The sequence below is a fragment of the Gopherus flavomarginatus genome, chromosome 1, assembly GCF_025201925.1.
Source record: "Gopherus flavomarginatus isolate rGopFla2 chromosome 1, rGopFla2.mat.asm, whole genome shotgun sequence".
Taxonomy (NCBI): domain Eukaryota; kingdom Metazoa; phylum Chordata; order Testudines; family Testudinidae; genus Gopherus; species Gopherus flavomarginatus.
Window position 1 is genome coordinate 6429142 of NC_066617.1, and position 23169 is coordinate 6452310.

The following is a 23169-nucleotide window of genomic DNA, read 5'->3' on the forward strand; positions in this document are numbered from 1 at the left end:
AGTGAGCCAGTTAGCACAACACAATAGTGAGCATTGGAATTTACGCTCCTCTGATGTGGACTAAAGCACCGTGTAGACAAACTCTCAGTGTTTAAAGAAACTAGAGTGAGACTATTGAAATTTGTTTCACACTAATTACAGTGCTTGATATTTGGCTTCATGTAAAAGTATACTTGCACAAAGGCCTTCTAATTCAGTGCAACTCGCGTGAAAACAACATCACTCATTACCTTCTGAGGCTGGGACTGGATGACGGGATGGATCACATGGTAATTGCCCAGTTCTGTTCATTTCCTTTGAAGCATCTGGCTTTGGCCGCTGTCAGAAAACGGGATACTGGGCTAGATGGACTATTGGTCTGGCCCAATATGGCCGTTCTTATTTTCTTTGATCCAGGTACTAATGGAGACTCTTGGTGCCTTGGGTGCTCAATGCCGATGGGCTGCCTGCAACATCTATTCTACTCTGAATGAAGTGGCTGCTGCGCTGGCTGAAAGTGGTAAGGAATTTTGCCTTCTTCCGCATGCTTTAGAGAGATTCCTGTCAGCCTTTAAATATCGATACTTTAAAAGAGGACACTGCTCAAGTGTATTATGTTCTTTTTCAAATAGTTTTCCCTTCAATGTAAAATACACCTTTAGAAGCTTGATATCTTTACAGTGTTTCTTTATTCATCTCCCTTCCACCTTGTATGTTCACATACGTGTGTAGGCTGGTAAATTATGAGGCCAGGTTGCGTATGTTCATTTATTGTTTAGAGTTACTTAGAAAGCTGGACTGCTCACCCTGCTTTGTTCTTGCAGGGTTGCTGGTGAGTATTAGCCATTCATATTGATTTAATCAAATATATCTCTTCTCAGAAGGAGAGAAAATTCTGTGGATTTGAGACTTAAGGAATGAAACTGGAAATCAAACTTTGGCCTAAGCAGCCTTGACAAGAAATGTGGCTTGTTTAGCATTAGAGGTTAAGATTTTCAAAGCAGTGCAGGCGATTGAACTACACATCTTCTAGTAATTTTAATGCATTTCAATCCCCTGCTCTGCTTTGAAAATCACAGCCAGAAATTTTGCTTCTCTGGAGTGTAAATGTACTTAACAGTTGATATCATCTGTTGCTAGCCCCTCCCTGTAGTCTCTACAAGAATGCTGCCTGGGCAGCCTTTTGATATGTAAATAACTATTGCATATGCTGTAAATATTACTGTCCCTGCAAATGGCTTTCTGTACTATAGCTAGGAATTAAGAATTGGATCCTCCCCCTCAAGATAGTATATTTGAAGACTGGATAGAACAATGAAAAGGTCTTGCAGGGGGAGGGGGAATCCCAACTCAGCTTTATGACTTTTTTAAAAGCCCTTTCAAGACAGTCACTCTCAAATAAGGCTCACTCCTACCTGCTGCCAATGGTACCATGTCAGCACCTCCGCAACTAAAAGAGGCAAGAACCAGACGTCCACTAGAGCGAGCACTGCATCCAGCCAGATTCTGCCAATATGGGCACTCTCACGGTGACAGGAAGCAGCGCGTCACCTTGACCATTCCACCTTTGCCAGGCTAGGAGAACACTTAGGCGACACTTTCTTAGATTGCATTAGTACTGAACTTTCTTCCTGTCTCTGTCAGGGTTCCCTGTCTTTGCCTGGAAGGGAGAATCTGAAGATGACTTCTGGTGGTGTATCGATCGCTGTGTCAACGTTGAGGGATGGCAGCCTAATATGGTGGGTCTAAAACATGGTAGGATCTCAAACATCTGGCACGTGTAGTAGCAGTTCTAAAGGCTGATGTCTGAACTATAGCCTAGAGAGATGAAGGGTGGAGTAGGGGCCACAAAAGATTTGGAATTATAAAATGTTTTTCCCTATTAAACCTTGAATATAGAGTTCGGTGTTTCTTCATCAACAGCTAATCATACTGCTTGCCACCTACGTAGCACTTATCTTCAAAATGCATTACAATTATGAACTGATCCTCGCAACATAAGGAATGAACTCATCACTGTCTTACAAGTAGGGAATTGGAGGAGGTGGTTGACTCACTTGCGAGAGCCCTTACATGGAGCCAGTCCAGTTCTTGTCTATACAGGAAGGTTGCACCAGTTTTACTTAAGTCAATTTTAAACCAATGTGGTTAAACTGGTGCAAAGCCCTGTAAAAATGCTCTTACTTCACTTTGAGCAGTTTATTTCAGAATAAATTTTAAGCCTGTTCCCAGACGACTTAAGCTAAACTGCAAAAACCGCTCAAAGCAGAATAAGCGTCCGCGCAGCAGTTTGCACCAGTTTAACAAAATCATCTTAAATTCACACCTGAGGTTATACCAGGACAACTTTCCCATTTAGACAAGGCCTCAAGTTCAGAGTGAGGGTTAGGACTCCAGAGACTTTGACAACTAGCCTGGGCTCGTTGTATCAGATTGCAAAACAGTAAAAAGTGTAGCTTCTTGCTTTAATGGCTTGTGACATCTTTGCTCATAGGGCAATCACAGAACCCTGAACTTGGCAAATGGAATAGTTTTCAGTTCTCAAATGTTTTATTCCTACAACACTTGAGACTGGTCCTTGGCTCTGGAGCTCGCAGTCTAACGGATGGTGGATATTGTGATGTATTTGTATTGCTTAAGTTTGCTCATATTGAATTATTTGGGATGTACTTGTGTTTTCTTTTGTTAAGCACACCTCTGTTCACTTTATTTCATCCATCCGCTTTAGAAGGATTGGGGAATAGTCAGATAATCCATCCCCTCATCCATAAATCTGCATATGGAAAATTCAATTAAAGAAATGATAAACGGCTTATGTTGGGGAATAAGCTCCCATCAGTAGTGACGGCAATCACTGAGGTGGTGGTGTCAGAGAAATTGAAACCCTTCCGTCACCTGGCACATTTGTCTTATGATAGTTTGACTTGGCTTCTTGGTTCTGTGAAATATGTTAGGATGGCTGATGGTGTCTCAGAATTCCTTTTTGTGAGAATGGTATTGTGGATCTGCAGAGCTCTTTGAGGTGGTCCACATGACAGAGTATATATCCCCTGTGGGTACTCCACCATAGGATATGCATGAGCTCATGCACTCGTGACTGGAAATTGTAAATAGCAGTTACCGCACTTGCGCAAAGTAGAGCTTTGTGCTCCCATGTGAAAGCATAGAAGGAGGTGCAGACCCAGTTCCCACCACTCCAGTTCCTTCTCGACCGCCTGCAGCTTGAGATAGCACTGTTGTGGTGTCCTCTGTTTACAACTTCCTGCTTTCCTTACCCTTTATCATTTATGTTTTATTTTATTTAGTTAGTTATTATTTTCAAGTTAATTTTTTCTTAGTTTTAACACAGCTTGTTCATGAAGGGATGGGGGTCCCCTCCTACAAACTTCTTGCATTAGTGCTTTTGCCATTTCCCTGTGTTATGCCTAAAACCCCACAGTTCAAGTCCTGCCAGACCTGCCATTTCCACATAGTGACAGGCATTCTAGTTGTCTCCGAGACACATCCTGTCAAAGCGTAAATCTGCCTGGGTTCAAAGGCAGGTCTCATAAAGATAGAGAGGCTAGGTTGAAGCTCCTCTTAGTAGAACACTGCCTATCTCCAATGGGGTCTGCTTCCTCCTCCCCCACCGTACATCAACCTCAGTCTCTCAGGCTGCTCCGGTGGCTTCCAGAGCCTTCTAGGTAGTTCCAGAGATAAAGTCCTCTAAAACGACGAAGTCCCTCTGTCATAAACAGATAGCTAAGGGTTAACTTCTCTTTCACCTGGAAAGAAGTAATCTGAACCACCTGACCAGAGGACCAATCAGGAAACAAGACTTTTTCAAATCTGGGTGGAGGGAACTTTGTGTGGGAGTCCTTTGTTCTGGGTGTTCTGTCTGACTCTCTCTCTGCTATGAGGGGATTTCTGTTTCCTGCTTTCTAATCTTCTGTTTCCAAGTTGTGAGTACAAAGATAGGTTTGTTTTTTTGTATTTACATGTCTATAGTTGCTGGAGTGCTTTGAATTGTATTCTTTTTGAATAAGGCTGTTTATTCATATTTCTTTTAAGCAATTGACCCTGTATTTGTCACCTTAATACAGAGAGACCATTTTTATGTATTTTTTCTTTCTTTTTATATAAAGCTTTCTTTTAAGACCTGTTGGAGTTTTTCTTTAGTGGGGAACTCCAGGGAATTGAGTCTGCAGCTCACCAGGAAATTGGTGGGAGGAAGAAGTGAGGGGGAAATCTGTGTGTGTTAGATATACTAGCCTGACTTTGCATTCCCTCTGGGTGAAGAGGGAAGTAATTCTGTTTTCCACGAATGGGAACGGGGAGGGTGGAATCCCTCTGTTTAGATTCACGGAGCTTGCTTCTGTGTCTCTCTCCAGGAACACCTGGAGGGGGGAAGGGAAAAGGTTTATTTCCCTTTGTTGTGAGACTCAAGGGATTTGGGTCTTGGGGTCCCCAGGGAAGGTTTTTGGGGGGACCAGAGTGCCCCAAAACACTCTAATTTTTTGGGTGGTGGCAGCTTTACCAGGTCCAAGCTGGTAACTAAGCTTGGAGGTTTTCATGCTAACCCCCATATTTTGGACGCTAAGGTCCAAATCTGGGACTAGGTTTATGATACCCTCTTGTTAGGGGGCTTATTCCTTCACCCTCTCACTTCCCTGGTCCTTCTCGCATGAACAGAGAACAACCATACCCAAAGTCCAAAGGCGCAAACAATTTGATGTTTATTGGGGTGAACTTCCGGCAAGCATAATTCCAGTTTCCTTCCTCAGTGTCCCCCTTTCCAGCTCTGACACCACAGAGCCTTGCCTGTGTCCCTGTTCCCATCCCCTGTTCCCAATCCCCCTTTAGCAGGACATGATTTTAATTCCCCCATCCCTGGTCCCTGTTCCCATTCTCTCCTCCCACCTCTTTTCCTGTTTGACTGCAGACTATATAGTAAAACCTGAGTTATGCTTAGCTAGACCTTAACCAATCATTTTACTGAAATTTAACTAACCAATCCTAACATATTGTAACATGGTTATTTAACCAATTATATCCTACCACCTTCATCGGTTTACACCCAACAAAATTAATTATACAGCAGACAGAAACAATCACAGAACCAGACAGAGACTATGCAAATAAACATACAAAAGAATACAGAAATGAGGATTTCACAACTACAACTATACAGACATAAGGGTTTTCCAGCTATGTCTATTGATAAGTGAGTTCTTGCCGGACAGGATGCTATCAAACTAAGTTTCCTTTTACATCTTCTAGGCTCTACCCTTCCTCTGGAGGTGATAGGAATATCAGGACAGGATTGTATTCCTAATAGCCCAATAGCACCTTATTTCAATATGACTAGTTTGGAATGTGAGGATATGACCATACACTTCCAGCTTATAGCTGCCTAACTACATCTTAGTTGAAGGCCTTAGCCTGTCACAGTAAGAGAAGGCCATTACACAGACAGTGATTTTGATTCTTTCTTTTATATCTCTATAACTAGCTAAGTGATAAGAATACACCTAAATTCTTAAAGTATAAGCTTTTGCAGACAGGTCTGAATATCTATATCCTAACACCTCTCATCTACCAAACTCTAGAAAGAGGGGTAGGTCACCTTATAGTGCTGACTCTCGGGAGACCTCGCATCCCATATTGGGACTGCAACATGGCCTTTCATTCACCCTTATGCCAGGCATTACATAATCTTACCTGCTTCCAGGGCTGACAATACCTTTGCTGAAGTCATCCTCCAAACTGTCTTGGATTTATCTCTTCAGCACCCGCCTCCACATTCAGATACTGCTTGGGAGTCTCCTACAGTGGAGCAGGAGGAGAGGTTACTTACCTGTACAGTGAGTTCTTCGAGATGTTTTGTCCCTTCGGGCACTCCACGTCCCATCCTCCTTCCCTGCTGCAGCAGTCTTCAGCTTCATGGTTGCAAAGGAATTGGAGTGGCAGCTAGTCTGCCCCTCCTTATATGTCCTCAAACGGGAGCATGAGATGCTGCCCTGTGTCAGCATAGACCCATGGACACTGCTGTTCACAATCTCCAGTCAAGAGTGTACCAACTCTGTTCTGTGCATGAAGCAAAGTGAAATATGTCATCTGAGAACAGACGTATGAAGGGGAAATAGCTGCTAAATAGGAAGGGTACAGCAAATTGATCTGGGGGAGATTTGGGAATTACTATTTTAAAAAGAACCTTCTAGTCTGACAAGCAGCTGCAATGAGAGACTAACAGGATTCCAGGTTTGCATTGCTGGAGGCATAAAATGCAAATCAAAGGAGAAGGTATTTCTACGTAGGCGATGGATTAGATCTCTGCTGGGATAGTGGACGCAGCAATTGTCTGTGCCAGAGGATATAAATGTCCCTTTTGAAGAGAGTGCAGAGTGAAGATGCAGAGATGTTTCTGTTACTGTGTTTTGGCCCCTCAGAGTTCTCTGAGACAAGCTGAGCACACTAAAATCAGGAGGAGGTTGATAAAGTGCAGCTGCACTAACAGTCTGGTCTAACAAAAAGTCTGGCTTTGACTGCAAGTAGCAGCAAAAAGGCAAGCTGGGGCTAATGTTCAAAAAGGTTGATTTGCATGGAAAACACCCCTGGTGTGGTCATGCAGGTGAAGATTGGTTTGCTAAAATGATAGCTAGGAAGGATTCTAATGAAACAAAATAAGGATGATGTGTGAGGAAACTAAAGGAAAATCAGCATGTGGTGGATCTTGCTCTTAGAGCACTTGGTGTCCATTCTGCTGTCTGAAGGTGACCATCTGTTGAGGCATTCCAGGGACTCATTCTCTAGCCTCAGTGTCCTCTTACCTTATACTCTCCTAGGAAGGAGAAATTTGCCAGAGCACAGAATTCTGCCCTGTTTATGCATTTTCACAAGAGGTCTCTTTACCCTATCAATTAAATGAGGATTAATGAAACCAAGAGATTCAGTAGTTGTGTGTACCCCTAGTGAAATATGGCTAGCTTGAAAGGAATCAAGAGTAGAGAATGGGTCTTATCTCTAGTATTTCACTCTCATGTCAGTTTCTTCATTCCATTAGATCTCTAGATTTTAAATGAAAGGTTAATCTGAGCACAGGTCTGAGAGTCAGGAACTCCTTAGTTCTGATCTGGGCATTGCCACCACTCGGTGTGGATTTGGCAAGTCATTTAAGTGCTCATTGCCTCAGTTTCCCCATATGTAGAATGGAGATTATGTCTATTCACATGGGAGTTTGTTTTCTTGTAAAGCACTTGGAAGAGGAAAAGAAGATGGTGTTGATTACTATTATTTAATAGTTTGTGAAGCGCTGACAGTGTGCTACTCTTTCCAAACATTCAGAAAAGAACAGTTGGTCCCTGCTTTGAGGAGCTCATCATTAAGGAGGAGAGAGAGATTATGGGAATGTGCTCCAATAATAATCAGCACTTCTAATTTCCAAATCACTATATAAACAACGAATGCTGGCAGAATTGTGGTTCAATACACACACCGCAAGCCATGTTATCACAGAAGGAAAACTTAGATGGATATTGCCAAGTACTTGTCTGATATTCCATTGTATGCTGTGTCTGTAAAAGCTGGGAGTGAATTTTGTGTTTGGAATAAAGCTAAAAAGAACAGAGCGGTGTTTAGCAATTGTTTGATTCTGTACAGAGTAGCACCAATAAACAACTGGGCACGCCCCAGAGCCAGTAGAGGGCGCCAGGAGCCAGGCTTTCAGGCCCTTAGCACATCATCTGCTGTTCATTGAAACCTGCTTTGTGTTCCTTCTGGGATCTGGCCGCTGTCTCCTGCTCTCGGGTGATAACTCATTATGCGCTGTGCTGGCGATGTCACTTCAGCTACCTACCTGGAGCTGGCCAAGGGGAGTGGAGGAGTTAAAGAGGTGAAAATTTTGTCTGTATCGATTTTTTTCAGCCTTTTAACTAGATCCCAGTGTGGGGGAGGGAACCTTGCGAAATCCTGTGCAATATAAACCTGGGAATAAAAGGCTCTTTCCTGAAAACCCTTTAGGATGGTCACAGCTCTATATTCCAGCCAGGTATAGTCCACCCAGCAGTATCACAGACGGGACTAGACACCTGAGTGCAGCTGCATATCTTGAGACTCAAGCAAAGCAGAATTTTCTGGTAACAATGTGCTGAAGTGCTCTTTATTGCCTGGCTGTTGGGATGTAGAGATGGCAGTGATTGGCATGCTGTATGTAACATGGAGCCCTCAGCACCTAGAGTAGCAGGGTCCTGTGTGCTAGTGGAACATAATGGATTCCTTAGAGACCCCAACATACCAGCCCAGAGTCATGTGCAGAGCTCTCCATCCTTTTGGTGCGTGTTAGGATTAGCTGAGAGGATGTAATTGGAAGTGGTGAGGATTGGGGCCATGGTATTTGGAAGGGGACCACTACCACTTGAGAATCTCTATTAGGTGGCCTTTTCTAATCCTTTCTGTGGGTCTTCAGTCACTACACATCAGGGACCATGAACCCTGGTCCTTAGGGCTTTTTGGCTCTAGCAGGGTCCATCCTGCCACCCCAGGGACCTGATAACTGTTGTCAGAATAGGAGCTGAGCTCAGACACAGCCCTGGGGAATGACTGCCAGAACACTGGGGGAGCTCCGATTGGTCCACAGCACCTATTTAAACCCAGCACAGGAACAGGAAGTTGTCTGTGCAATTAGGATCCATGTTGTTCTGGATTGTGTGCCTTGTGTTTCATGCTCCCCTGGCTTTACTTCCTGATATCTTGTACTGACTTGACTTTGGTTATTGATCTGTGGTTCTGCTCTCAAGTTTGTCTCCTTCTTCTGATCTCCTGCTACCTGATCCTGCCTGCCTCCCGACTCTTGACTCTGTTTCCCCTCTGGCCTATTTCTGACTCTGATCTCCTGGAGTCAGACTCAGCCTGACTCTACTTTGACCAGTAGGTCACACCACCCCTGTCCCGGTCGTGACAGCAGGCAATGATTATAATCACATCGTGTCAGATAACATTTTTGGCCGAAAATCCTTGATCCATCTTGCAGATGCTATTGTATGCTGCAGAAAATTCTAAAAATAAAATGAACTAGTGTCAAGGAGTATCTGGACATTCACACTAATAGTTTATTGTAGCCTGTGCTACATCTTTATTACTGATTACATGTACTTAGTAACTGTCTAGTAGTGACATTTTCATGTGCTACCTTACGTTGAGTTTATATAACACTGGCAATGGGTGGATTAGAACTGTGCTTCCAAACTTTTCAGTACTGTGGCTTCTCTACAGATATTTTAAAATTTAGTGGCTCCCTACTACCAGGTACCTTTTTTTTTAATCCAACTCAGGAAGCTAGAAGAGTTCAGGACGCTAGTTTCAGGAGGGTCACTAAGGTTTGGACAGTTTTTCATCTTTATTAAACTACCTAGTTTTTTTAATTATATAATCTTATCACTATTTTTAAAACTATAATTTGAAAATATGGATTTTTGACATGTTTGGACACAGCCTAAGATTTTAGTGACAAGAATGGGCCTGTTAAATAAAAGTTATCCCATTATTGCACCTGCTTTGTTAAATCTCACATGACACAGAAGCTGAACCATGTTTGCTGTGTCTGTTGATTCATCCAGCTGCAGTGCAAAATATTGATCCTTCTGAGCTTGTTCTGTCAACTGGCCCTGGCCACAAGACAAGAAAATCCAAACATCCTGTACCTATCTTCGTATTGTCTACTTTTCTTCCTTTTCTGCTTAACTGCATTAAAATCATCATCATCTTCAGCCCAGAGTTTGCTATATGTAGACTTAGCACTCAGTAAAAACTGTCCTGTTGTAAAGTAAAATGCACCTGCCTTTTCCTCTGCCCCGCCCCATTCCCCTGTTGGCTGGTGCTGATGCCACAGGCAGCACTGTCTTAGGGTATGTCTACACTACCCACCGGATTGGCGGGCAGCGATCAATGCAGTGGGGGTTGATTTATCACGTCTAGTCTAGAGGTGATAAATCGACCCCCGAGTGCTCTCCCGTCAACTCCTGTACTCCAGCCCCGCGAGAGGCACAGGCAGAGTTGATGGGGGAGCGGTAGCAGTCGACTCACCGCGGTGAAGACACCACGGTAAGTCGATCTAAGTACGTCAACTTCAGCTATATTATTCACGTAGCTGAAGTTGCGTAACTTAGATCGATCCCTCCCCCTAGTGTAGACCAGGGCTTAGTATCTCTTCGCGCTCTTCTCCAACAGGGGGCTTTCAGACAGGAGACTTCCTGCTGAACGCTTCCCACCGCAGCAAGTCTCTCTGTTGGAAGCCCACTGTAGGAGTGGAGGGCACAGAGGGGCTGCCTGCACCACAACAGTTGCAGCATAAGACGCAGACGCAGCTAAAACAGGTGATTTGTTAAGCTTATTTCATTTGCTTCTTAATTAGAAAACACAAAAATGGTCATGTCAATTAAAAAAAACTCCCTTTGTGGGTCCCCAGGGGAGCCATAGCTCACTGGATTAGAAAGCTTGAGATCTTTTTTCTTCTCTAATTTCTAGGATTCTAGGCTGAATTATGGTTCTTAGTAAGGCATTAATTTTTCAGAGACCACTTAACTTGTATTTAATATAGAACCAGCATAAGCAGATCTGCTCATTTTAATTGTTTTAATAAAGCAATAAGTCTGGCTATTACTTTCCACCATGAGGAGCACATTCTATAAGGAATGTCTTTTATAGAATGGTTTTTATCTCCTTCGGTAAAGGGGTTCATTAGGAGGAACTGGACAGTTCAGGAGACCGGTGATCTGCTAGGGAGCCTCGTATTTCTAGGTTCCAAGTTCAAATCCAACCTGGGAAGGTTGTGACTAAAAGTTACTGACTAAAGGCTGTTCAGTGGCCTATGTGAAACATGATGGGTTTCCCAGTATAAAATTATTATTACAGTTATCGTTAGTTGGCCTCACTGTTCGCAGTCAGAGCAGAAAGGCCAGAGACTGGGCTATGGCCAACAAACATTTCCCTGTCACTTCCTGAGATGGTCCTTCCTGCTGGATCAAGTGAGAGGAGCTTGCACTGCTGCTGTTTGCACTGTCCCTAGTCTGGGGATAAATATTGAGGACCTCAGCAATGCCTCTCCAGTCTCATTAAACAAAAATGTAACCAAAGTGTCATTGTTCCATTGAATAGTCCTTGTCTTGGCTTTGTCTGTGGTGTTGCAATGGCCTACATAATACCAAGACATGGACTTGCTTCAGAAGCTGAAATTTAGTGACAATTTACCCCTGGTGTTATTAACGAAGGTCAGTGGCCTTGCTGGATTTCAGTACAGTGACTTGTTGCAACTTTCTCATTACAGATCTTGGATGATGGAGGGGACCTGACCCACTGGATTTATAAGAAGTACCCCAACATGTTTAAGAAGATCAAGGGGATAGTAGAAGAGAGTGTGACCGGTGTCCACAGGTAATGGAGCTGAATCCACAGCGAGCACGTAGCCCTCTGGGCAAAGGATCCGTGTGTGTCTCACATACACTCAGCACTCACAAGAAGCTGTGACATACCATATCTCAGACTGTTGCCTGGACTTTATATGGCCTTGGAGTAGTTTCCTGTTGGTGTGAACTAGCTCTTAAAAAATAAAAAGTCACATTTACTCTCCTCTGTCTAAAAATAAACTTAAAAACATCTAATGAGCTGAACCTGAGACTAGGAGATAGGAATTTCTGAATTCTCATTCTGATTCTGCCATTGACTCTAGTGTGACCCTGAGAAAACATCTAACCTCTTGCTTTCCCCTTTGTAACATGGGGATAATACGTGCCTGCCTTGCCAGGGAGGTGAAGAGGAAGGGACGAGGAGAAGAGGAGTGAGGACTGGTGTTGCAGTGCAAGGGGAAAGTGTAGTTGGCTTTGGCGAAAGTGAGAAGCTTAGAGTCAATTCCAAACTGAAGTACACAGGAAGGGAGTGAGATTGTAAGAGGAAATGACTCCTTTGCTTGAGGGAGGGGGAGAATTCCAGACAGACAAGTCAGCGTAAATGCTGACACCCATACCCCAGTCTGTGGAAGCAGAGGAGTGATGGGAGCAGAGCCACCACCAGCCCAGCAAGCAGGTGCTTGGGGCGGCCAGCAGAGAGGGGCGGCACGTCCAGCTCTTCGGCGGCAATTCGGCAGCGGGTCCCTCACTCCCTCTCGGAGCCAAGGACCAGCTGCCGAATTGCAGCCGAAGACTGAAGCGGCAGCGGTAGAGCTGATCGCGATCACAGTTTGCTGCCTTTTTTTTTTTCGCTGCTTGAGGTGGCAAAAACCCTGGAGCCGGCCCTGGGTGGGAGAAGTGATTAACAAAGTCAGAAGGAAGGTCTGAGCAAGTGTGTGGTTTGAGCAAATCAGCAAGTCAGTTTTCAGTTGGAGGAGGCGGTGGATTGCAAGGTAGTGAAGGTGACTCAGAACAGTAGGGAGGAATAGGAAGCTAGCAAAGGTGACAGAGGATGAGGGTGACAGTCTTTTTTTTTTTTTTCTTGCAGTGAGAGCATAGTGTGGCTGCATCTCTCTAAACTGGCTGAAGTTTAGAATAGGGATCTAGGCATGCTGTGAAAAAGGGAATTGAAACTGTTGAGACAGGAAGTGCTGACTGAAACCTGACTAAGATTTCAGCAGAGGCAGGATGAAGAAAAGGACCTGATTTGACAGTATTCTGTGAGTGGCAGTCGGAGATGCATGGGCAAGGTAGATGTGTAGAGAGCCAAGTAAGGTTAAAGGTAACTCCCTGCGTTCTTGCTTCAAGAGTGCGGCTAAGGTCTGATGGGAGGCACACAGGGAACGCAAAACACGCGTTGAGTTTCTGAAGCATTTGGTATGGGAAATCACTGTATCTGGGAGCTAATGCTTGAGGCTTGTAGATGGGTCAGAGAGTGCAGTGAAGGAAATACACAGCGGGGCAGTTTGTGCACAGAAGTGTTGTCCAGGTTGTGGTAAACAGTAGAGAGCAAGAAGAGAGTCTTCTGGAGAAGGCATAATTGTAATCAGTGTATATTTGTGAGAGAGCTGATTGATCATATTCTGGTTTGCAGGATACCAGCCAACTCTTGAACACATAACAATTGAATACTTTCAGGTTCTCTTCCTGTTTGTATTCTAGCATGTATATTTGCTATCTTGTTTATGTTTTCACTCTCCAAGTAGTTAATCATAACTGAGTACTTCCACAGAGAGATGCATTTCTGTCTATTGCCAGTAACAAAAGTTCAACGCAGCACGTCCTGCAGCATGATTGGAACTTGCCTTATGTTGCTGTCAGTGTGCTGACTATGCCGTTTTAAATGTTAGTTGGTCCAAATACCCATCTTAGTGGTTGCACTTTGTAAGGCTGTTATGAGTCTCTCACTGTGACCAGCTCTTACTACTTGCACCTAAATTGTAAGAAATATGGGAGGAGGGCTTTAGGAACACACATATTTTGCACTGAAAGGGCACCAAAGGGTATTGATCTGAAGTTGCAAGGAGCATGCTGTCGTGCACTTGATAAACATGTAAAGGAGCAAAGGACAGAACATGCTTTAGATTCTAATCTGATCCTGGCAATTTTTCTGGAGGGGACAAGCATAAATGCGTTTACGAAATGAGGGACACACCTCCCATGCTGGAATTGGTAGGATGTCCATAGGTAGATGCTAACTTTGCCTTTGGAGATATGTGCCACTCCTTGCCAGCTAATCAAGAGAGGTAAGAGCGTGTGGAGGCAGAACATAGGAAAACCTTCCTCAGTTCATTTTTCATTCTCCTGTTCTTTCCCTTATTCCTTACAGGTTATACCAGTTATCTAAAGCTGGGAAACTCTGTGTCCCAGCTATGAACGTCAACGACTCTGTCACCAAACAGAAGTTTGACAACCTCTACTGTTGCAGAGAATCCATTCTTGATGGGTATGTAGCTCCCTGACTAAATAGAGCATCCTGCATGACTTTCATGCTTGGGTGTGTTTAGAATGGACAGAGGTCCACTAAACTGGGTGACTGGGCAACAAAATGCCAAATGAAATTCAAAATTGATATGTACAAAGTGATGCCCACTGGAAAAAATAAACCCACCTATACTTATACCAATTTTATTTAATCTTTTTGTTACTGACCTTGGCACAAAAAGTGGGAATGTGCTAATAAAGTTTGCGGATGATACAAAGCTGGGAGTTATTGCCACTACAGAGAAAGACCGGGATATCATACAGGAAGATCTAGATGACCTTGTAAACTGGAGTAATAGTAATAGGATGAAATTTAATAGTGAAAAGTGCAAGGTCATGCATTTAGGGATTAATAACAAGAACTATTGTTATAAACTGGGGACACATCAGTTGGAAGTAACAGAGGAGGAGAAGGACCTCAGAGTGTTGGTTGATCACAGGATGACTATGAGCCACCAATGTGATATGGCCGTGAAGAAAGCTGATACGGTCTTGGGATGCATCAGGTGAGGTTTTTCCAGTAGAGATAAGGAGATGTTAGTACCATTATACAAAGCACTGGTGAGACCTCATCTGGAATACTGTTTGCAGTTCTGGTCTCCCATGTTTAAGAAGGATGAATTCAAACTGGAACAGGTTCAGAGACGGGCTACTAGGATGATCCAAGGAATGGAAAACCTGTCAAATGAAAGGAGATTCAAAGAGCTTTGCTTTTTTAGCCTAACCAAAAGAAGGCTGAGGAGAGATATGATTGCTCTCTATAACTATATCAGAGGGATAAATACCAGGGAGGGAGAGGAATTATTTAAGCTCAGTACCAATGCGGACACAAGAACAAATGGATATAAACTAGCTATCAGGAACTTTAGACTTGAAATTAGACAAAGGTTTCTAACCATCAGAAGAGTGAAGTTCTGGAACAGCTTTTCAAGGGGAGTAGTGAGGGCAAAAGACATATCTGGCTTCAAGACTAAGCTTGATAAATTTATGGAGGGGATGGTATAATGGGATAGCCTAATTTTGGCAATTAATTCGTCTTTGACTACTAGGGTTAAATATGCCCAATGGCCTGTGATGGGATGTTAGATGGGGTGGGATCTGAATTACAACAGAGAATTCTTTCCTGGGTGTCTGGCTGGTGAGTCTTGCCCACATGCTCAGGGTTTAGCTGATCGCCATATTTGGGGTTGAGGAGGAATTTTCCTCCAGGGCAGATTGGTAGAAGCGCTGGGGGGGTTTCACCTTCCTCTGCAGCGTGGGGCACAGGTCACTTCCTGGAAGATTCTCTGCACCTTGAAATCTTTAAACCATGATCTGAGGACTTCAATGGCTCAGACACAGGTTTGATACAGGAGTGGGTGGGTGAGATTCTGAGGCCCGCATTGTGCAGGAGGTCAGACTAGATGATCATAACGGTCCCTTCTGACCTTAAAGTCTGTGATTCTATATAATGATGGGTTTTAAATTAACTGTTACTATTCAAGAAAGAGATCTTGGGGTCATTGTGGATAGTTCTCTGAAAACCTCGGCTCCACATGGAGTAACTGTCAAAAAGGCTGATGATGTTAGGAACTATTAGGAAAGGGATAGAAAATATTATAATGCCACTATAAAATCTATGATACAACTACCCCTGGAATACTGTCTGGTTCTGGTCACCCATCTCAAAAAGGATACAGTGGAACTGGAAAAGGTTAAAAGACAGCAAAGATTATCCAGGGTACAGAATAGCTTCCGTATGAGGAGACTAAAAAGATTAGGGCTGTTCAGCTTAAAAAAGAGATGGTTAAGGAGGGATATGATAGTGGTTTATAAAATCATTAAAAAGTGAATGGGCAAGTATTGTTTACCCTTTCTCACAATACAAAACCAGGGGTCACCCCATGAAATTAATAGGCAGCAGGTTTAATACAAACAAGAGGAAATACCTTTTCACACAACCCACAACTAACCTGTGGAACTCATTGCCATGGAATGTTGTGATGGCTAGAAGTATAACTGGGTTCAAAAATAAACTAGATAAGTTCCTGGAGGACAGGTCCATCAATAGCTTTTAGCCAAGATGGTTAGGGATGTAACCGCATGCACGTGGTGACCCTAAACCTCTGACTGCCAGAAGCCTGGAGGGAAAAACAGGAGTAGACAACTCCAAAATTCTCTGACCTGTACACCTCCCTGAAACTCTGGTACTGGCTGGTATCTGAGACAGGATACTGGGCTAGATGGACCATTGGTCTGACCCATTGTGGCCATTCTTAATGTTCTAAGAGGTCATGTGGAAATGTTAAAGTTTAATTTCTTGTAAGAACACAGGATTTGCCTTAGTGGCTCAGACCATTTGTCCATCTAATCTAACGTTCCGTGTCCTTCATTGCCTAATACCTAATGTTTCAATGGAAGGTAGAGATTCCCCAATATGTACCTAATTGGTAGTGCTCACGCTGTGCAGGGGAACTGGGACAAAAACACTTCTGATCTTGTGGTGATCAACTGATGCTTTAAATCAGAAGATTTGTTCTTCTTCGAGTGATTGCTCATATCCATTCCAGTTAGGTGTGCGCGCCGTGCGTGCACGTTCGTCGGAAACTTTTTACCCTAGCAACTCCAGTGGGCCGGCAGGTCGCCCCCTAGAGTGGCGCCGCCATGGTGCTCGATATATACCCCTGCCAGCCCACCCGCTCCTCAGTTCCTTCTTACCGCCGTGTCGGTCGTTGGAACTGTGGAGCGCGGCATTGCTGTCCTCCACGTCCCTAGCTCTCCTTCGTTTTACGGTTCATAGTTTTAGTTAGTAGTAAATAGTTATAAAAGTATAGTCAGCTAATTGTTGTTTGTAAATAGTTGTAAATACTTGTTAGCGGTTTGGGCTGTAGCCCTTCCCGGCACCTGGCACCGGGCCCATGCCTGGTTCGCCGGGCTTCAAACAATGCGCGGCCTGTAAGAAGCCGATGCCGACCAGCGATTCCCACGACGCTTGCCTAAAGTGCCTGGGGGAATCGCACATTTCGGACAAGTGCCACATTTGCAAGGCTTTTAAGCCTAGGACAAAAAAGGAGAGGGACCAGAGATTAAGGACTCTCCTTATGGAAGCGGCTCTCAACCCGGTAACTTCACAGACCATCGCCTCTACACCGGCACCGGACCGCGCTGGCATCGGAAAGACACCCTGGCACCGTCCTTCCCCGGCACTGGGACCCGAAGCAAGGCCCTTGAAGTTTGCGACTCCATCCAGGCAGACTCGAGTGGAGCGCCCGGCACCTACCTCGGCCGCGGCACCACCAGCAGGAATCCCGTCGACTCCGGGCCCTGAGGGTCCGTCGAGTCCGGTCCCTCATAGCTCCCCCATAAGATCTGGGGTTGAGCTATTGGTCCCATCAATGCCAGAGACTTTTGCTTCGGCACGGGACCTGATTGCTCTTACAGAGCCAACCCAGCCTCAACCCCCGGTGTCCCCAGTGCGGGTTGTGTCCAGAGGCAAGCCGACGATGAGAGCGCCGTCTCAGGACTCACAATCGCTGTCGAGGTCCCGTCGCCGTGGACGCTCTTGCTCACGGCGCCGCTCGCAGTCCCGGCACCGCTCCCCTCGGCGGTACCAGTCGCACTCGCGGTGCCGGTCATCCTCCAAACAGTCCCGGTCTGGTTCAAGTCACCGCTACCGGCACCGGGACTCTAGGAGCCGTTCCCATCGGTGATCAACTCCCCAGTCGACCTCCCGGCACCGAGCTGGTGGCAGGTCCCGGTCCCGGTTGACCTCCCGGCACCGCGTGGGTGGCAGGTCCCGGTCCCGATCGGCCTCCCGGCGCCGCGTCAGAGGCAGGTCCCGATCCCGATCCCGGCACTGAGTCAGAGGCAAGTACCGGTCCCGATCCCGGCACTGAGTCGAAGGCAGGCCCCGGTCCCGATCCCGGCACCGGTATGATTCCTGGTACCGGTCCCCGGCACCGAGAACATCTTCGGCATCAGGACTAAGGGATCCCTACCAGCTGCGTTCAGCCCCTCCATGGCCTTCCAGACAGCAGTCTGTGTCGTCACAGGCAGACAGTGTTTATGCGCTGGACACAGACAGACACATGGCCCTTTTTCAGGACCCTCCTCCGCAGGACCAGGGACCGCAGCAGTGGGGGTTCTGGACACCCTGGGCGTACCACCAAGCCCAGGGCCCCCAACAGCTTCCTCCTAGGCCTGCGACGGCTGAGCACAGGGCACCGGAGGCATCACTGTCTCGCCCCCCTCCCTCTCCGGACGGGGAGGACAGGTCCAAACAGCAGGACCCTGAGCTCCCTCCGGAGTCAGAGGCCCGGGTTCAGACAGAGCCCCCCATGGACGCTCTTTTGCCAGGGGTCTCCTCATCGTCCTCTCTCGATGAGGCAGTGGCAGGCACATCTTCCACCAGCCCTCCCCCACTCGACCTCAGGGCGCACCAGGACCTCCTCAGGCACGTAGCACAGAATTTAAACCTGCAAGCTGAGAAGGTCTCCGAGATCGAAGATCCCGTGGTGAGCATCCTCTCAGCAGATGCTCCCACCAGGGTCGCCCTGCTCTTTATTAGGACTATCCAGGCCAACGCCAATAGGATCTGGCAGTCGCCGGCCTCCATCCCTCCTGATGCACAAGGCGTGGAGCGTAAGTACATGGCTCCCTCCAGGGGCTATGAGTACCTCCATGTTCACCCGACACCGTGCTCCCTCGTTGTGCAGTCGGTGAACGAGAGGGAGCGTCACGGACAAGAGGCCCCAGCACCCAAGTCCAAGGAGGCGAGGCGTATGGACCTCCTAGGCCGCAAGGTCTATTCGGCGGGTGCCCTTCAGCTCAGGGTTTCCAACCAACAAGCCCTCCTTAGCCGCTACACCTTTAACTCCTGGGTGGCAGCGGATAAGTTTAAGGAGCTGTTGCCACAGGAGGCACGTCAAGAATTTGCGGCAATTCTTGACGAGGGCAAGAAGGTCGCAAGAACCTCGTTGCAGGCCTCCTTGGATGCAGCAGACTCGGCCGCTCGAACCCTCGCCTCAGGGGTTACAATGCGCCGCATCTCCTGGCTTCAGGTTTCTGGCCTTCCACCGGAGCTCCAATATACCATCCAGGACCTCCCATTCGAAGGTCAGGGCCTGTTCTCGGAGAAGACAGACCCCAGGCTAAAAAGCCTGAAGGACAATCGGGTCATCATGCCCTCCCTTGGGATGCACACGCCCGGGACACAGCGCAGACCCTTCCAGCCGCAACAACAGCAGCAGCGCCGGCCGTACCCCCAGTTCCGCCAGTGGCAGGACCTCAATAGGCGCCGTGGCAGAAATGGCAGGCGCAGACAGTCGGACAACCAAGGGGGGCAGAACCAGAGCTCCTCCAAAGCCCCACCTGGGCCCAAACCTTCGTTTTGAAGGTGCGCCCGAGGGCGCGGTACCAATTTCCCCCACGGATCCTTCCCCCCCGTTTTCCAACCGCCTTTCGTTTTTGCTCCAGGCGTGGATCCAAATAACATCCGACCGCTGGGTCTTACGCACTGTGCAGACGGGATACCGTCTGCAGTTTACGTCTTACCCTCCCTCCCGCCCCCCACCCTCGTCCCTCTTCAGGGACCCCTCTCACGAGCAATTCCTCCGCCAGGAGGTGCAGATGCTCCTCGACAAAGGAGCCATAGAGGCGGTTCCAGAGAACGAGAAGGGCAAGGGATTTTATTCCCGCTACTTCCTGATCCCCAAGGCCAAGGGAGGCCTCAGACCTATCCTCGACCTGCGGGAACTCAACAAACATATGGTGAAGTTGAAGTTCCGCATGGTATCCCTGGGGACCATTATCCCATCTCTGGATCCTGGAGACTGGTACGCCGCCCTCGACATGCAGGACGCTTACTTTCATATCGCCATATTGCCACAACACAGACATTTCCTTCGGTTCGTGGTCGACCGCCATCATTACCAATTTGCGGTCCTCCCGTTTGGCCTCTCCACGGCCCCGAGGGTATTCACGAAATGCATGGCAGTCGTCGTCGCATATCTTTGGCGCAGTCGCATTCACGTGTTCCCTTACCTCGACGACTGACTGATTCGAGGCACATCAGAGCTGCAGGTCCGCAACCACGTCCGCAGGATCAGCGGACTCTTTGCTACCTTGGGCCTCATTATCAACGTGGACAAGTCCACTCTGCTCCCCACGCAGAGGATAGAGTTCATCGGGGCCGTTCTGGTCTCCACTTTGGCCAGGGCCCTTCTGCCATTGCCCAGGTTCCAGTCACTGTCGGCCATCATTCAACGCTTGCAGGCGGCCCCCCTGACCTCTATAAGGACATGCCTAACCCTCTTAGGCCACATGGCGGCCTGCACATTTGTGACAGGTTATGCGCGGCTCCGCATGAGGCCCCTCCAATCTTGGCTCATCGCGCAGTACTAGCCGACCAGACATTCGCTGGACACAGTTATCACCATCCCCCAGGGGGTATTGGATTCCCTCCGGTGGTGGCTAGACCAGTCCGTCGTGTGTGCAGGGCTCCCATTTCATCCTCCCCAACCCTCGGTGTCCCTAACAACGGATGCCTCAGACCTGGGCTGGGGGGCCCACCTGGGAACCCTGAGGACACAGGGAGGAAGTGGACCTCCACATCAACATACGGGAGTTGAGAGCGGTCCGTCTTGCTTGTCAAGCGTTCTCCCATCAGCTTTGAGGTCGTTGTGTCGCGGTGTTCACCGACAACACGACGACCATGTACTATGTCAACAAGCAGGGCGGCACGAGATCCTCTCCCCTATGTCAGGAGGCGATGCGGCTCTGGGACTTTTCTATAGCCCACTCCATTCACCTCACGGCTTCCTTCCTCCCCGGAGTACGGAACACGCTGGCAGACCGCCTGAGCAGATCCTTCCTCTCACACGAGTGGTCCCTTCGCTCGGACGTCGCCCTCTCACTCTTCCAGAGGTGGGGTTGTCCCCGGGTGGACCTCTTCGCGTCCAGGGGGAACAGGAAATGCCAGGCGTTCTGCTCCTTTCAGGGCCGGGAGCCCAGGTCGGTAGCGGACGCCTTCCTTATCCCGTGGACGACCCACCTGTTCTACGCGTTCCCTCCATTCCCGCTGGTCCACAAGGTCCTTCTGAAGGTGCGCAGGGACAGGGCCCGCGTGATTATGATAGCTCCAGCGTGGCCCAGGCAACATTGGTACCCCATGTTGCTGGACCTGGCCATAGCTGACCCAGTCCCCCTGCCCCTTCACCTGGACCTGATCACCCAGGACCACGGCAGACTCTGTCACCCGGACCTCCAGTCGCTGCACCTTGCGGTGTGGCTCCTGCGTGGCTGACCAGATCCGAATTACGCTGCTCTACCCCGGTATGTGAAGTACTCCTGGGCAGCAGGAAGCCTTCCACCAGAGCGACGTACTCGGCCAAGTGGAAGCGTTTCTCTTGTTGGTGCACGGAGAGGGGTTTCCTCCTTATGGAGGTTTCTGTCGCCAATATTTTGGACTACATCTGGTCCCTCAAGCAACAGGGCCTCGCGATATCATCCCTTCGGGTTCACCTGGCGGCTATCTCCACCTTTCATCCAGGTGGGGATGGCCGCTCGGTTTTCTCTCACTCGACGGTGACTAGATTCCTGAAGGGACTAGAACGTCTTTACCCCAACGTCCGACCCCCTGCCCCTACCTGGGATCTCAACCTGGTTCTGGCTCGTCTCATGGGCCCTCCTTTTGAGCCGTTAGCGACTTGCTCCCTGCTCTATCTCTCCTGGAAGACTGCCTTTCTAGTGGCCATCACCTCAGCTAGACGGGTGTCGGAACTCCAGGCCCTCACGATAGATCCCCCGTATACGGTCTTCCATAAAGATAAGGTGCAGCTGAGACCGCACCCTGCCTTTCTCCCCAAGGTGGTCTCAGCCTTTCACGTCAACCAGGAGATCTTCCTCCCTGTCTTTTTCCCGAAGCCTCATTCGTCAAGCAGGGAGCAACAACTCCACTCGCTTGATGTCCGTCGGGCTCTCGCGTTTTATGTGGAGAGGACCAAACCGTTCCGCAAATCCCCCCAGCTTTTCATGGCAGTAGCAGACCGAATCAAGAGGCTTCCCATTTCCTCACAGAGGATATCCTCGTGGGTAACGTCCTGTATCAGGACCTGCTATGACTTGGCTCACGTCCCTACGGGCCGTGTGACTGCGCACTCTACCAGGGCGCAGGCGTCGTCGCTGGCTTTCGTCGCCCGCGTACCCATCCAAGAGATCTGTCGGGCAGCGACCTGGTCATCGGTCCACACCTTTGCTTCCCACTACGCCCTGGTCCAGCAGTCCAGAGATGATGCGGCCTTTGGCTCTGCAGTGCTCCATGCCGCGACTTCTCACTCCGACCCCACTGCCTAGGTAAGGCTTGGGATTCACCTAACTGGAATGGATATGAGCAATCACTCGAAGAAGAAAAGACGGTTACTCACCTTTGTAACTGTTGTTCTTCGAGATGTGTTGCTCATATCCATTCCACACCCGCCCTCCTTCCCCACTGTCGGAGTAGCCAGCAAGAAGGAACTGAGGAGCGGGTGGGCCGGCAGGGGTATATATCGAGCGCCATGGCGGCGCCACTCTAGGGGGCGACCTGCCGGCCCACTGGAGTTGCTAGGGTAAAAAGTTTCCGACGAACGTGCACGCGCGGCGCGCACACCTAATTGGAATGGATATGAGCAACACATCTCGAAGAACAACAGTTACAAAGGTTAGTAACCATCTTTTCCCGTCAGTTTTAGAGTCCAGTGCTGCAAATCCAGCCCCAGCAGTAGACGCTAACCTCCTACATCAGCGAATCTCGTGCTTTCATTTGTTTTTTTTCTTTCCTTGGATGATATGAGAACAATGGTCTTGTGACTAAGACACTGGCTCGGACTCAGAAGATCTGAGTTCAAGTCTTAGCTTGGCCATACGCTCACTGTGTGGCCTCGGGCAGGTTGCTTAATCTCTGTGCCTCAATCCACCATCTGCAGAAAGGGGATGATATTTCCCTGTCTTCCGAGGGTGTTCAAGTACAATTGATCTCTCCTGGGCCCTTTACAAACTATAGTGATGCAGGGCATATAGGTGCCTAGATATAGATTGGCTTCTCTCAAAGTCTCTTGGGGCTTTTAAAGTAGCTTTGTGAAACTAAATTGCTCTTAGGGCTAATACAACTGTTTTGTATAACTACTGTTACTTACATTGTAGCAGCACCTAGACGCCCAATCAGGGATCAGGGTCTCATTGTGCTGAACAAAGTACACATGTGTAATGAAAACACTGTCCTTGCCCCAAAGATCTTACAGTCAAAGGAAGAATTGCTTCCACATTTTCAGCA

General features: G+C 47.8%; 2 protein-coding genes across 3 annotated transcripts in view; one reads left to right on the forward strand and one right to left on the reverse strand.

The window, feature by feature from the left end:
* The window catches only part of LOC127043168 (troponin T, cardiac muscle-like), a 255113-nt gene that overhangs the window by 87922 nt on the left and 144022 nt on the right, over positions 1-23169 (reverse strand). The gene's annotated exons all lie outside the window — the stretch shown is intronic.
* The window catches only part of AHCYL2 (adenosylhomocysteinase like 2), an 84228-nt gene that overhangs the window by 42279 nt on the left and 18780 nt on the right, over positions 1-23169 (forward strand). For both annotated transcript variants that reach the window (XM_050936921.1, XM_050936922.1), the window contains exons 5-8: positions 397-499; positions 1624-1718; positions 11279-11385; positions 13726-13842. In XM_050936921.1, coding sequence (XP_050792878.1) covers positions 397-499; positions 1624-1718; positions 11279-11385; positions 13726-13842 — 422 coding nt within the window. The remainder of the gene's footprint in view (positions 1-396; positions 500-1623; positions 1719-11278; positions 11386-13725; positions 13843-23169) is intronic.